The 16,716-nt window shown below is 39.9% G+C and overlaps 1 protein-coding gene across 2 annotated transcripts in view; it reads right to left on the minus strand.

Moving 5' to 3' along the window:
* GALNT1 (polypeptide N-acetylgalactosaminyltransferase 1) overlaps nt 1-16,716 on the minus strand; it is a 69,007-nt gene that overhangs the window by 24,047 nt on the left and 28,244 nt on the right. For both annotated transcript variants that reach the window (XM_068993553.1, XM_068993552.1), the window contains exons 3-5: nt 12,391-12,557; nt 5,373-5,580; nt 751-921 (exon numbers count right to left, since the gene is read on the minus strand). In XM_068993553.1, coding sequence (XP_068849654.1) covers nt 751-921; nt 5,373-5,580; nt 12,391-12,557 — 546 coding nt within the window. The remainder of the gene's footprint in view (nt 1-750; nt 922-5,372; nt 5,581-12,390; nt 12,558-16,716) is intronic.

Below are 16,716 nucleotides of genomic sequence, written 5' to 3' on the forward strand. Positions count from 1 at the left end.
GAGAAGGCTAAAAAGACTAATAAGCAAGTCTCAGTTACTACAGAAGCAACAGGCTGATGCAACCAGAATAAATCCTAGGATGGCTCAGAAGGCTCAAGGTCTCTCTCTAAAGATCCTCAATAGCATGAAGCTTTTTATCCCTTTCCAGAAAAAAAAAAAAAATCTATATAGGACCAAATACAGAACAAAAGAAAAAGCAGAAATACATTAATGGATATCCCTTTTATACTTTTGTCAATTCTAGTTATTTTTATACTTGAAACAAGTTTTTTCTAACCTTGTCAGATGGTAGATGTCTGAATTTAAAGTCTTACATTCTATTACCCAGTTTTAGGCAATATTTTCACATCTTGGCACTAACAATTACTAAAGGGATGGTTTAAGTTGAATATTATTATCCTTAGTGACTGAATTAAAGCATAAATTACAGGTTTACAAACTTGTTCATGTAGAAATGAAAGAACATATGCATGTCACTGTCATTTCTCATAGGTACTAATTTATAGAAATGAAAAATTTGAACTTATTTTTTTACTTAAAAAAGAAACTCATCTTTGAAATAATGACATTATTTCAAATAAATAATGGTATTACTTCAAATAAATGAAAAATGGCTCTTAACTTCACATATGGTGAACAAATCCTTCATGTCTTTCAAAATACATTTAAAAATCCTTCTAATGTGATTCCCGAAGCTTCACAATCCCCCACCAGTAACACTTTGGGGAAAATGTTTGACGAATCAATTACCTCACAGGAAGAGTCCGATCACCTTTCCTTCTGTCCATTTCTCTTTGGGGAACAGGATACCAGCGAAAGTTGAGCTTCCAGTTGAACCCGCCGTAGGTCATGTCAGAACCTGCCATGTACTCGAAAGTGTCATCACTGATCACATCTATGATGGGACAGACCACTGTCTTCCTGGAATCATAAAAGCAGATGAAAAATCTTTGAAAACTTTCCTTTTTGAGGTCTGTCATAACAACTACATAACAAGTATATACTAAGTGTTTTTAAAATAAAAATGCATTCTATAATGTTAAGGACAATGGTGAAAAAAATCCCCCACTCTATCCTGCTAAGCTAGCATCATTTATCCTATTTATTTATAACCCATCGAAAATAACCTTCCACTTCTTTTCCATTCAGACTTTTTACATTTTTTGCCACATGAAAAGTACTTCAAATATTTCTACAGTATTAAAAAATAACACTTTTAATGACTAACCTATTTAACAGTTTTAAGCTAATAACTTTCTTAAAGAATAGACTTTTGGACATTTGTGTTTCTGATAGATTTTTGCTATTAAGAAACTAAGGGGTCATGTTCATATATATATTTTCACTTTTGCTTGAAAAGTAAACTTCTAGGAGTAAGACTAGTAAATTAAAGGAAAGAATTTTTTGTGGCACTGCTCATTACTGCTTTCCCAAAGTGTTTTATGTAGATGTATATACAGCTTTCTTATAATGCCATCAACTTTGGATGCTATTTTCTTGCAATTGTGTAATTATAATAATGTTAAACAGTATCTCTGGGTTTAAAAAAATTTATATTTTCTAATTATTAGAATGAGTACTTTTTATTGCAGTTTGTATTTCTTCATATAAATTGTCTGATCATACACACTAAAATTTTCTTCCTTTTGGTTATTGCGATTTTTATGAACCTGAAAAACCACCCATGACCCCAGCTCCTTCTAAGGAACACTGCCCCTCTCAGAGCCCTTGGGAGCCACATTTTGGAGTATCCTCCCCATCTGACTGGCGTCGTATTTAAGAAATCTCTCCTTACTCCCAATCACCTTCTCCTATATTATCTTCAAAATGAACTGTATTTTTGCCTTTCACATTTGTCTTTAGTCTTCATGAAACTGACTTTGGATTTTCATGCAGCAAGTACCCAACTTCGTTTATTTTCCTTATGGGTGACCAACTGTCTAGTGCTCCTTACCTCACAGTCTGCTGTAACCATAAGGGCCAGCTCTGTCTTAAGTCAAGTTTTCACATGAACAGGGACTGGCTCTGTTTCACTAGTCTAACCCTGCATCAACACACCACTGCCACAACTAAACAGCTTTAAAATAAGTCTTGATATCTAGTAGACAGGCCCAGTTGTACTTGACTCTTCTTTCTCATGGGTATTTTAGCTATTGTTTTAAAAAAATATTTATTCCCATATAAATGTCGGTATCAGCCAGTTTCTCCAAGAAAATTCTGCTGAGATTTCAATTAAAAACACATTGATTTATAGATCAAGGTGGGGAAAAATGACATTTTTATATTGACTTTTCTATCCATTAACATTATCCTTCTCTCTGCTCAGATTATTTTCCAGTGAATTTCAACAATTTTCAATTTCATGCATCATTTGTTAAACATATTTCTAATCACAGCCTATGATTTCCATTGCTATTATAAATGGTATCATTTCTTCTTTTTACATTATATTTCCTAACTACTCCTGCTGGTATGGAGAAAGCAACCGACTTTTCTGTGGTGATTTTATATTTGGCAACACTGCTAAATTCTTATTATTTCTACTACTTTGTGTATAGATTACTTTTCTTTGTAAAAAACACATCATTTGCAATTGATAGCACTCGTTTTATTTTTCCTTTCCAATTCTTACACCTTTATTTCTTGTATTATTGCAAAATCTAAGGCTTCTAATAATACTGAGTAATACAAATAATTCAGGGCATCCTTATCTTGTGCAAAACACTTTCAACATTTCTCTGTTATGTTTGCCAGTTAACAAGTGTATATTTAGCTATCTTTTCTAAAATTTGTAAATTTCCATTCTGTAATAGTTTACTAAGTATTTTAAATCACAGATCAATGTTCATTTTAATCATAAATGAACATTTTTTTTTTCCTGTATCTACTAAAGTGATTACAGAGTTTTAATGACAGGGTTTTAATCACAGTTTCAGAAATACGTTAACATCATCTACTTTGTGAACTGGTTTTGTAATATTAAACTAAACCAAGTAGTAATGATGTGTTATATATACATATATACTGATATGTTATCAGTGTTCCCCCACTTTTTTGGCACCAGAGACTGGTTTCATGGAAGACAGTTTTTCCGTTAAACTGGAGTGGGGGAAGTGTGGGTTTGGGATGATTCAGGTGCATTACATTTATTGTGCATTTTATTTCTATTATTATTACATCAGCTCCACCTCTGATCATCAGGCATTAGGTCCTGGAAGTTGGGGAACCCTGTGTTTTTTATATATGTTGATACGCTGTTAATAAATCCCAGCTGGACTCAGTTTGCTGATGGTGTGAGATTTTTGTATTAAGGTTCACCAGTGGGTTTGAATAATTTTCCACGTACTTCTTTTCAGATTTCTTATCAAGGTTATACTAGTCACATAAAACAAGTTGAACTGGTATCCCCTTTTTCTGTATCCTGCTTACAAATTCTCAGGAGAGATCTGTTTTCCCTCCTTCACCCCATATCAAGGTTGAAACAGCCAGGTTGCCTTTGGTGTGATAGAATTCACTTCTCATTCTAACCCAGAAGTACAGACAACGGAAGCCTAGCTTTATGCAGATATTTGCTATTTGTCTTCACACTGTAGGCAGGGCCCTGGCCTTGGCTCCTATCCTCCCAACTGTTTGTCTTTTAAGGTAGAAGATCCATATCCCCTAAGTTCAGCAGGAAACCCTACAAGTGAAAGCTGACTTTAGTGTCTGGACTACTTACTTGTATGTACTTCGTTCTGAGAGCTGCAAAATTTCTTACTTTACTGCCAACTTGGTGATGCACTTAAAAATATGTTTTGTATTTATCCAGAATTTAGCTTTTTCAGTTGGAAAAGTTGTTCAGGATACCTCATCTATCATATGGCCCAACTGGAAGTAGTTGTGTTTGTTATTTCAGGCAATTTCTCTTTCATATTTCATATTTCACACTGCTTTCTCCAAGGGTTTAGGCTCCTGCTTCATAAAGGTTACAGACTGTCTTTACACAAAAACACACTTCCTGAATCAGTCATTTGTTACATACAGAAAACAATTTACAGATATCCTATGTCTTTTTCAGGCAGTGTTCTCCTTCCTAAAGCTACTGTATCTTCTCACTGCCCAGGCAATTCATCTTTGAAAGGGGAGAGATGTAGGTCCAGTATTTGCTTACAAACAGAATGGATGCAATGAGAAGCTCCCACTAAGCTCAACTTGGGGCCTTCCCAGCTGGCACTAGTACTAAAGAACCCGCCTGCCAGTGCAGGAAACATAAGAGACTCGGGTGGTGGGGAAGGTCCCCTGGAGGAGGGCATAGCAACCCACTCCAGTATTCTTGCCTGGAGAATCCCATGAACAGAGGAGCCTGGCAGGTTACAGACCACAGGGTCACAAAGAGTCGGACACGACTGAAGCAACTTAGCACACACGCATGCTCAACTTGACTAATAAGGGTTTACCCTGCTGAAATCTAAATCTTAATGTTAAGCTGACACGGCCAGCCTCTGGTTGAAACTGCAACAACAAGCAGAAATGCAGCAAACCTAGGTCCTGCAGAATGAAGTTAGTTAGGTTTTTTCCTGATATCTAGGAACTAAGCCAGAGCCCAGCAGTAGACAATTCTCTGAAAACTGCATCATGAAAGACTACAACCATGAGCTTGCACTGCTCCAAATGTTCCACCTGTATTAGCCAAGATTACAGTGCTTATTTTTCATATACAATCAAGCATTTCCGGGGCAACGTGTATCTCCTCACCCTCTTTAACTCTGCGCTACAGGCTGAGAGATACAGTCTCAGTAAAGATGCAGACAGAGAGCAGATGACCTGCCCGAACCCTCATGGCAGCCTTAGAGAACAGGGACGAGTACAGGGCTTTTTATCCTACCAGCCCTGAGATAAGTGTCTATATGTTCTGTTCCTGTTCAGTGAAGAGAGCAGACAATAAGCATCCTAACAACACGTTTCCTAACCCATCCTCACTAACAAGACAGTCTACAAACAGTGCTTCCAGGCTTGAGAATGTGGTCTTCACATTTAGTCTAGAGCAGTCTTCATGGCGCGTCTCAGGTGGCTCAGTGGTAAATCTGTCTACCAATGCGGGAGACATGCGTTCGATCCCTGGGTTGGGAGGATCCCTTGGAGAAGAAAATGGGAACCCACTCCAGTATGCTTGCCTGGAAAATCCCATGCACAGAGGGGCCTGGTGGGCTACAGTCCATGGGGTCACGAGAGTTGGACACGACTCAGGAACTGAGCACGAGCATTCTTCAAAGGTATTTAAAAGGAAAACTCAGAAGAAAATATTTTTATATTTATTTTAAAACAGAATTACGCAACTTACCATAGTTTAACACAAAGGCACTGAAAACAATTTATAAATCCCATAAAATTACCTGTCGTGTTTGATCCTGGCTAAGAGAGGCTCCAGCCACCCCACTGTGCACTCACAGTGCGCGTCTAAAAAGGTGATCACTTGGCCTTTAGACACAGCAGCGCCTTTTAACCTAGCTCTGATCAATCCAGAACGCTGCTCCATTCGAATGACGTGAACGGGTACTTTTAATTTTTTCACGTAACTCTCTAGAGGTCTTTTTAAAAAGTCTGAAAAGGAATAAAACAAATAAGAAAATAACACGAAAAATCTGTGAGCTGGCATTGCCCAGGTGGAAAGCAACTTTGGATTGCAGTATTCATTCAACATGTATTTACTGGGCACTGTAGGTGAGGCTCCCTGACTCACAAACCCAGTTCACCCAGGAAGGCTTTTTATTTCCTGACAGAATGTGCCAGAACTGCCTCTTCTTTGTTACGCGAGGCATTAGGGGAGAGCCTCTGGGCTCAGGCTCAGTCAAAAGCATGTTACCACATTTCTTGAAGGAGCTTTCTGTCAGGCTCAATTCTTCTTTTTAAATCACGCTTAAGGATCAGGAACAGAAAGAAGGTGATTCAATAGAATTAAACCCAGATCTCAATAGAGAGAAGGAACGAATACACAATAGCTGTTAAGAGTTCAGAAAACTGTGTGGTTTCTTTAAAGACAGGAGCGAATTGTCTTACAGACAGTCGCAGTCTCTGACTATGCAGTTCTTCTTGCAGGAGGTGGGGAGTGAGGTCAAGCTAGAAGAGAATGCTGGGCTGTAGCTGCAAGACCAAACAGAAACCTTAACAGACCGTTTGGTCCAAGTAAAAGAGCTTTCAAGAGGGAAGGGCAACTAAAGAGAAAAAGAAAATCAGCAGCTATCCTGGAGAGTTCAGAGAGAGGCTGTGCCCTTAAGTCAAGGATTTCCTGCCTCCAGAGTACATAACTGACTTTAAAAGGCAGACAAGGGAGACTTCCCTGGTGGTCCAGTGGCTGAGACTTTGCACCCCAATGCAGGGGGTCTAGGTTCAATCCCTGGTCAGGGAACTAGATCCCACAAGCTGCGACTAAGGGCCCTGCATGCTGTAAGGAAGACTGAAGATCCCATGTGCAATGACTAAAACCTGGTGCAGCCAAATAAATAAATTAAAAAAGAAAAAAGCAGAAAAGTGTCCACTTCCTCAAGGCAAAGAGAAGTTGCAGATCAGGTTAGTTTCTGGTAGTTATGCCAGAGAAGCAATAGATGGTGGGCAAATGTCTTTCCCACTTGTCCCCATGTAAGAAGTACAAGGACAATCTCTCCAGGGAAGGAAAATCTTGACATGGAGCTACCAGGATGCCTATGACTACCTCTGTCCATGGGATCTCCATAAGGGTGGTTGGGTATATTAAGGGGATAAATTCTAAATGTGGGAACCCAAAGGGCTTCCTACATATTGGAGAGGGAAAGACAAATAGGAGTGAAATGGTTCTTGCTCCCTGGAAGTGGTAAGACCTGACTGATTCAATAATGGAATAATCAGGGCTATGAAAACAGTGAAAGAGAAAAAAGGCCTCTATGTCCACTACACCAGAACACCGATCCTTTCCATGTCTGCTAACACATTTTCTAAAATATCTGGGCTAAAAAGAGTATCTGAAAAATATGGGGAGAACTCCTACCTGATAACCATGATTTTATGAACCAGAAAGCTATAATTTGATTCTGAGTAAAAAGGTGAGGGTGATGCCAATCCCGATGAAAAGCACCATTTTACCCTTTTATGTCTGTTTAGTATAATGCCAGGCTCTTTACAGACTTTATTTCATTAATCCTCATAATGACCCTATGAGATGTTATTAAACCTATTTTAGACATGAAATTCTAAGGCTTAGAATATTAAATGAACTGATCAAGATGGCACAGTTTATTAAGGAGTAGATCCAACAGTCAAATCAGGTCTGCTGACTTCAAAGCCCATCTTTTCACCCACAGCAAGAAATCCTGAAAGGAAACAACCAAGGGAAAAATTCAGGACTGTGGAATTGCCCGACCTGATACACATTTAAACTGCTTTATGTTCAGAGTTTGATGAATCTCATGTGATGAGGTATGAGTTATATTCTAGTACCTTAGACCAGTCAAGTGCAACTGTATTACAACGCATCTCCCAGTAAGTCTTCCTTCCAGAATTAGTTTGAAGTGCATCTTAAGAATCAAAGCAATCTAATCCCTGAGTCCTGTTATCTTTGAAAGTTATGATACTATGTCTTGTCTATCATTAAAATGAAAAACGCATGGTCTGGTGGCTCAAAAAAGTTGCTATTCAACAACTTTTCTTGGCATTTTATTTAACATCTTTGTGGTTCTCATGCAATATGACTACAAACTAGGTGTCTTCCTAACAGCTGACAGAGAATTATGTGCTTAGGACTAGGTGGGGGATTCAGTTCAGTTCAGTTGCTCAGTCGTGTCCGACTCTTTGTGACCTCATGAATCGCAGCACGCCAGGCCTCCCTGTCCATCACCATCTCCCAGAGTTCATTCAGACTCACGTCCATCGAGTCGGTGATGCCATCCAGCCATCTCATCCTCTGTTGTCCCCTTTTCCTCCTGCCCCCAATCCCTCCCAGCATCAGAGTCTTTTCCAATGAGTCAACTCTTCGCATGAGGTGGCCAAAGTACTGGAGTTTCAGCTTTAGCATCATTTCTTCCAAAGAACATCCAGGGCTGATCTCCTTCAAAATGGACTGGTTGGATCTCCTTGCAGTCCAAGGGACTCTCAAGAGTCTTCTCCAACACTACAGTTCAAAAGCATCAATTCTTCGGCACTCAGCCTTCTTCACAGTCCAACTCTCACATCCATACATGACCACTGGAAAAACCATAGCCTTGACTAGACGGACCTTTGTTGGCAAAGTAACGTCTCTGCTTTTCAATATGCTATCTAGGTTGGTCATACCTTTTCTTCCAAGGAGTAAGTGTCTTTTAATTTCATGGCTGCAGTCACCATCTGCAGTGATTTGGGAGCCCCCAAAAATAAAGTCTGATACTGTTTCCACTGTTTCCCCATCTATTTCCCATGAGGTGATGGGATCAGATGCCATGATCTTCGTTTTCTGAATGTTGAGCTTTAAGCCAACTTTTTCACTCTCCTCTTTCACTTTCATCAAGAGGCTTTTGAGTTCCTCTTCACTTTCTGCCATAAGGGTGGTGTCATCTGCCTATCTGAGGTTATTGATATTTCTCCCGGCAATATTGATTCCAGCTTATGCTTCTTCCAGTCCAGCATTTCTCATGATGTACTCTGCATATAAGTTAAATAAGCAGGGTGACAATATACAGCCTTGACATACTCCTTTTCCTATTTGGAACCAGTCTGTTGTTTCATGTCCAATTCTAACTGTTGCTTCCTGACCTGCATACAGGTTTCTCAAGAGGCAGGTCAGGTGGTCTGGTATTCCCATCTCTTTCAGAATTTTCCAGTTTATTGTGATCCACACAGTCAAAGGCTTTGGCATAGTCAATAAAGCAGAAATAGATGTTTTTCTGGAACTCTCTTGCTGTTTCCCTGATCCAGCGGATGTTGGCAATTTGATCTCTGTTTCCTCTGCCTTTTCTAAAAGCAGCTTGAACATCTGGAAGTTCGTGGTTCACGTACTGCTGAAGCCTCGCTTGGAGAATTTTGAGCATTACTTTACTAGTGTGTGAGGGGGATTCAGTTCAGTTCAGTTCAGTCGCTAAGAACTACTTATTCAAAACTCATTTTATGAAAATGAAGCCATGGGGGTTAACTGATTATGATTAGAAGATACAACGTCATCTAAAAATAAGGGAGAATCTTATTTATTAGGTATCTTTACAGCTATTAGTCTATAAACGGATCCCAAGGCATCTCTACCTCAGGCAGTGTGAGGCTGGCAGAGTAAAGGTCAGGGAAAATTTCGCTGCTCCTGGCAACAACTGAGAAATCTTAGTTAGAACTCAAAAGAGCAAGGAATTTAGAGTGTAATATTAATAAACCTGACTCCTAATCCCTACTTAAATAAGAACCTATTTCCTTTTGTGTAAAATGAGAAAAACAATAGTCATGTCAGATTAAGAACACTGTATCAATTCTAAGCCTTAAGATACCCTTCTGAGATGACAACTGCATAACTTTGAACATGAACTAGGGATTCATCCAGATTCCGTCTTTATTACAGATCTGTAACAGTAAAGTTATGACAGACATGAAGCACATAGCAGTTAAGAGGTCAACCCCCAGGTTTATGGTTAAGTCTCATTTTGCTCTAACAATAAAATAGGGATAATTATAGCACCTACTTCATACTTAATAAATGGAGCTACTGATGTCTCAGCAGGTTAACTGTGAAATCCAGGACTCTGAGGCCATGAGCAGACTATGCATGCTACATAACCTAGTTAGGAACTCTATGCAGACAAGGAGGAAAACACAAGGATTAACTGACTGGGGATTACTCTTCCCTTCATTCACTGAATATATTCTGGACTGCTTACTATGTAACAGGCACTGTGGACACTGGGGAGAAAACAGTGAGCGAACAGTCCTTCCTGATGGAGTTATAGTGCCTGCCTGGGGGGGTGGGTGTAAACTGGTAAAGCTCCGGGGGGTGCTGTGGAGTACAGAGTGTTCTGAGAGGTGTTCAGTGGGACATGACCTGGTCTTGGGAGGTCAAGGAAGGCCTCTCTGAATGTAACTTGACTCTGATGAAACATCTGAGCTGAACTGTGGGGATAGGGTGGGCAGGGATTTACAAGATGAGACTGGAGATGCAGGCAAAGACCAGGTCATGCAGGCCTTAGAGGAAAGCTGTTTGCTTGTTTTTAACTGAAGTATAGTTGCAGGCCTCAGAGGAATGATTTTTTTTAAAAGTATAGTTGATTTACAATGTTTTCAGGGGTACAGCAATGTGATTCAGTTACATACAGGTTCTTTTTCATATTTTTTTCAATTGTAGATTATTATAGGATACCGATATAGTTCCCTGTGTTATATAGTAGGTCTTTGTTTTGAGGAAAGGTTTTCATCAGAGAAGTGACGTGGTCTGGTCTGCATGTTTAAAAGCTTCCTTCAGGGAGACAGTGTTTATGGGGAGACTAGTCTATTTCATCAGCCGGGTGAGAAATAACGGTGCCTTGGCTGGGCCTCATGAGTAGGAAGGGGCAAAGACTTAAGAGAGCTGGCTCTGGTTCCTGGGCCCATAGCTACCACCTAAACAAGAAGGTCAGACCATGCTCAGTCTGGGCAGCAGGACTGCAGCTGTGACCACAACAGCACAACGCCCAGTGGTTCCCAAGCATCAGAAGTGGTGATCAGAACACCCGAGGCTTTCCAGGCCAGAAGACGCAGAAGAACCAAGTTCTCTGTGAGAGCTGTGCAGTGACACTTCAGACCTGCTTAGTGACTAAGAGCCCGACGGAGCAGGGAGGCAGACACCTGCCCACACGTTTCCAATTACAGGTTCACACAGGCCATGGTGATTCAGGAGGGCCTACATGAGGGAGGAAAAAATAACTGGGATACGTGACTTTCTTTGCCACTTCATGCTGTGGACACATGCATCTTTCTGATTAGGCTACATCCCACAAAAACTTCCTATTTCACACAGCCTTCTCAGGCCTGCAACAAAATGATGGCGAAAACAGGGGGAAATATAAAAACAAATCACTTCATCTGAGGAAAAATATCTCTCCTTAAGGAACATTTAATTTCAAAAGTTTCAACTTATAAGTCAGTCACTCAGAGGACAGAAATGTTTTTATATATCGCTGCTAAACTAACTCTGGCTAATTTTCTAAAAGAGGGATTAATTAATTCCTAGCTAACAATTATTCAGGTGAAATTTATATGTCTACTGTCAATAGTAATTATTTAAGTGTGGTATTCTTAATTTATAACCGCTCTCATCCATTTTGACATTAATTAGAGTAGCTATTATTATTAAATGTTTTATGCAATTATAAACTATCTCCTTGATTAGATTAAGGAAGCAAGCTACAAAACCCTTGAGACAGCAAGGCTATAACTTATTTATTTTTACTTCTACAATCTGGCAAAGGAAGATGACTTAAATTGTTATCAATGTGCAAATTAATCCCAATAGTTAAGATAGGAAGTAATTAAATTTCATCATGCTTAAATGTATATGTTTAGTGTGGGCATAGGAAGGAGAAGGTATAATACTTGACTAAACTATCTTAGCATATGCAATGAGAGATTAGGCAAGAAAGGTGAAGAAAACAACAAAAAAAGGTTGAAAAGATAAGTCATGAAGTTTCAAGCTGCTTAAGCAGGGAAGAGCCATTTTCTGTAGTTCCCTTCAAATTTTTCTCATGTGAGTATAGGAATATTGGGGAAAGCACATGACACCAATGATCCTAAACAGCTGTGCTGTGAAAAACAAAAAAGCCCGTGAAAAATTCTGAGATTCATGGAAGAATGTCTGGGCCAGAGCCACTGCAGAGACTCATCATGAGATCAGAGACATACTGTACACCACTTTCCCACAAGGCCCTTCATCACCCTTTCGGGCACGCTTTTATGCACCACGCCTGACCTTGGGAATGGAGAAAATGGGAAGATCTAGGGAGAACCTGGAGAGCCTGGACTCGCCCAGTTGAGGCTCTGCTCTGCTGGCAGGGACGATTCCCACTGTCCATGCACTAAATCTCTCTTCATGGCTCTAAATCAGAGCCGGTCTTTCTCCACCGACTCCAGGCTCAGCTTCCCACAGAGAAAATCCTGACAAAATTGTGTTTTTTCCTCCCCCACTGTTATGCATAAATTTTTACAGTTATCTCTTTTTAAAACAAGATTAAGATGTGATACAACTAAATGCTAATTAAAGTAATATTTTAAGTTTCACAAGGCTGTAAACTGTTTGCATATGTGAATGAGTCCAAATGTCATAAATAACTTTTAGGATAAGTTAGAAGCTTGTATAAAATTATTAGGTTAAACTGATAGCAACTATCACTGATAGCAGCTAGTTTTATAAGCACTAATGACAAAACATGTAGATTATTGGCATTAAAATATAAAATTTACCTCTTTCACTGGCATCATCTACTAGAACAATTTCTTCTAGCATGTGTCTTGGTGAGCGATTAATGACGCTGTGGACAGTTCGCAGAAGTGTGCTCCAAGCCTCATTGTGGAAAACAATCACCACACTGGTTGTAGGAAGGTTATCTGGATACACCTTTGTTTTACACCTGGAAACAAAGCAAATGCCTTTGTAAAACTGTTAAGACAGCAAAATCCAGTAACCCAGACTAGGATGGCTGACAGAGGAATAAAGGCAGTTGGCTCTAGGGCTCTAGTGGTGCAACTCTCAGTAACTTCTCATTTATTTAGGTTTTGGTTAATGTTGCATTTAATAAAACAGTACCTAAAGTTATATATGCTTAGACTAAAACTATTTTAAAGATGTTAATCATGTTCTTAAAATCAGGCACCTCTCCTGATATGTCTTCTGTGGATTCATTTCAATGGAGAATGTACTAAGGCCATATCACTAATCCCAAAGTGAATGCGTCTCAAGAATCCCATTAGACAAAAAGTCAGAACTGCTACAGGCTAATAGTTGAATAATCTAAGCAAAAGATTCCCTGCCACAAAGGAAGTAAACTAATATTTACTGAGTATCTACTAAGCACCAGGCACTGAAGCTTCCTAATAGCTTTGTGAGATACTTGGCACCACAATTCACAAATGAGAAGCCAAGGACAGACCCAGGAAAGGAGTGGCAGGGCTGATTGTGAGTTTCACAATCTTGATGCTGCCATTCCACAACGCAATTTCAGCACACATCTTGTTCAGTATAGACTGTGTCTAGAAATGTAGTCATTGGAAAAGACCAAACACACCCAAAGTATCGGCACACAGAATGAATAAACTAGTTCTACATGGTCTCATCTTTCAGTCTTGTGAGCTAGATGAAACCACTAGAAACAGACTACCCGAGGGCAACAATAGCACTAAGTAACCAGACATCAAGCCATGTGTTCCAGGACATTCTAACATTGCTTAACTGAATCCTATTAAGTCATGAGTCTCCTTGTTTCACAAACTAATCCTACTTATTATTATGAGTGCTGGGAAACAGAATACAGCCATGGTGACTACAAAGCTAGCTTACAGAAACAACAGAAAGAACAAAACCCCCTGAGACTCAGAGGATGACTAGGTAAACCTGGCATGTACAAACAGTACTGCTAGCTGGGAAGCCAGCTGGGTGCACAACCGGGAACCAACAGGAAGATGACGGAAAACTCGGAGGTGCCGGCTCTGCAGAAGAGGAGTGGTAAGTCAGATTTATTACTAGGACGACAGGCTAAGGAATTAAATTCTGAAGTTGTATGGAAAGGAAGTAAAGCTACGCAACACTGGAAATAAAGAAGACTAAAATGGAAATCATTCACAGCAGGATGGAAGAATCAGAAAGCAGAGTGAGTATTAGAACCCAGAACAGATGACAAAAAGGATACCAATTTCCTAAATCAAACAACTGAATTTAATCATTCAGAGAAATACAAACTCACAAACATTCTCCCAGGACTTCCCTGGTGTTACAGTGGGTAAGAAGCTACCTGCCAACGCAGGGGACATGGGTCCCATCCCTGGTCTGCACAGATTCCACATGCTGCGGAGCAACGAAGCCCATGTGCCACAACCACTGAGCCCACGCTCTAGGGCCCGTGACCACAGCTACTGAGCCTGCGTGCTGCAGCTACTGAAGTCTGTGCGCCCAGAGCCTGTGCTCGGCAACAAGAGGGGCCACCGCAGTGAGAAGTCTGCACACTGCAATGAAGAGTAGCCCCGCTCGTCACCAACTAGAGAAAGCCCTCATGCAGCAGTGAAGACCCCATGCATAATAAGTAAGTAATAAGTACACAGTAAGGAAGTAATAAGACAATAAAATAACAAATAAATAAAAGGTATTTTAAAAACCCACACGATTTCATAAAAAAACAAAACAGAGAAAATATGGGAAAATCTTTATAAATGATCACAGACATGTAAACACACACACACATACTCCAGCATTCCAGCTAAGCTTCTCCCCTGAAGGGGCCACCTGTCCTTGTGGGGCTGGAGGGAAGGTAACCCTTTGAGAGAAGGAGACACCGAGCTAAGGATGAGCACAGGCTGTATTATGAAGCCATCTTCTTCTACTGTGTCCCAACTGAGCACATCCTTGGGGAAGAAAACTCGCAAGTGGAAGGCCATGTTGCTTTAAAAACAAACAAAACAGAAAGACCACACACAGACTTAACAACAGGGTGTGGGTTAGGAAGAGAGGGAAAAGAAGACTCTTAACTTTTTACTGAAATAAATAAACAAGTTGACAACTATAAGTATACAGTTCAATGAGTTTCTACAAAGTGAATGCATCAAGGAGTCAGCACCCAGAAGAAACAAGACCATTACCAACCCCACGGAGGCTCCCACTGCACCCGTTCCCAAGGTGACCACTCCTGTGGACCGCTAGCATTACAGATGAATTTTGTCTTCTTAACAACTTTATTTAAAAGGAATAATACAGAGCAGTGGTTTTCAGGGCTTCCCAGGTGGGCTAGTGGTAAAGAATACGCCTGCCAATGTAGGAGATGCAAGAGATGTGGGTCGGGGAGATTCCCTGGAGGAGGGCATGGCAACCCACTCCAGTATTCTTGCCTGGAGAATCTCATGGACAGAGGAGCCTGGGGGTAACAGTACATGGGGTTGCAAAGAGCTGGACATGACTGAAGTGACCTAGTACACACACAAGACATGGGAGCAACCTAAATGTCTATCAATAGATGAATGGATAAAGAATATATATAATGGAATATTATTCAGCCATAAAGAGAGTGAAATAATACCATGTGCACCAACATGGATGGACCCAGAGATTATCACTGAGTGCTAAGACGCTTCAGTCATGTCTGACTCTTTGCAACCCTATGTACTGTAGCCCACCTGGCTCCTCTGTCCACCAGATTCTCCAGGCAAGAATACTGGAGTGGGTTGCCATGCCTTCCTCCAGGGCCTCTTCCAACCCAGGGACAGAACCAGCTGTCTCTTGTCTCCTGCATTAGGAGGCAGGTCTTTACCACTAGTGCCACCTGGGGAGTCAAGAGATTATCATACTAAATAAAATAAGTCATAAAGAGAAAAACAAATACCATATGATATCATTTATAAGTGGAATCTAAAATATGATACAGATGAACATATCTACAAAATAAAAACAGACTCACAGATTCACAAAATAAACCAAACAAATACCAAGGAGGAAAGGGGGTGAGAGAGGGGTAATAAAAGTTTGAGATTAGCATATACAAACTACTATATATAAAACAAACAAGGTCCTACTGTATAGCACAGGGAACTATTTTCAATGCCGTCTAATAATCCATAATGAAAAAGAATATGTATTTATATAAAACTGAATCACTTTGCTATACAACTGAAACTAACATGACATTGTAAATTAACTATATGTCAATAAAATAAAATTTAAAATGGGTCTATTTCTGAGCTTTCTATCTTATCCCATTAATCCATACATCTATCTTTTTGCCAACATCATAACTTGATTACCGCAGCTTTATAGAAAGTCTTTGAATTGGGTAATGTATTTCCTCCAAATTTATTCATCATTTTCAAATTTATTTTAGTTATTCTATTTTTTTTTTGCATTTTCAAATAAAAATTTAAATCCCTTGCTCGGATTCTGATGGAATTTCACCAAACATCTACTGAGGAGAATTGGCATCTTTTTTTTGAGGGGCTACTATGCATCTGTTTTTAAAGAACATTTTTATTTTTAATTGGAGGATGAATGTTTTACAATATTGTGTTGCTTCCTGCCATACAACACTGTGAATCAGCTGTAAGTATACATATGTCCCCTCCCTCTTGAACCTCCCTCCTACCCCCACCCCATCCCACCTCTAGCCTGTCACAGAGCACTGGGTGAGCTTTCTGTGTTACACAGCAACTTCCCACTAGCTATTTTACATAGGGTAATGTATATGTTTCAGCGTTACTCTCTCAGTTTCATCCCACTCTCTTCTTCCCCTGCTGTGTCCACAAGTCTCTATGTCTGTGTCCTACGTGTCTATGTATGTGTCTATGTATTCCTGTCCTGCAAATTAGTTCATCAGTACAATTTTCCTATTTTCCATATATATATGCATTAATATATGATATTTTTCATGCTGACTTACTTCACTGTAACAGGCTGCAGGTTCATCTACCTCACTAGAACTAACTCAGATTTATTCCTTTTTATGCCTGAGTAATATTCCATTGTACATATATACCACACCTTTCATCCATTCATCTGTCAATGGACATCTATGCTTCCATGTCAGGACATTGCCT

The sequence above is a fragment of the Capricornis sumatraensis genome, chromosome 21 (genome assembly GCF_032405125.1).
Source record: "Capricornis sumatraensis isolate serow.1 chromosome 21, serow.2, whole genome shotgun sequence".
In the NCBI taxonomy this organism is placed as follows: Eukaryota; Metazoa; Chordata; class Mammalia; order Artiodactyla; family Bovidae; genus Capricornis; species Capricornis sumatraensis.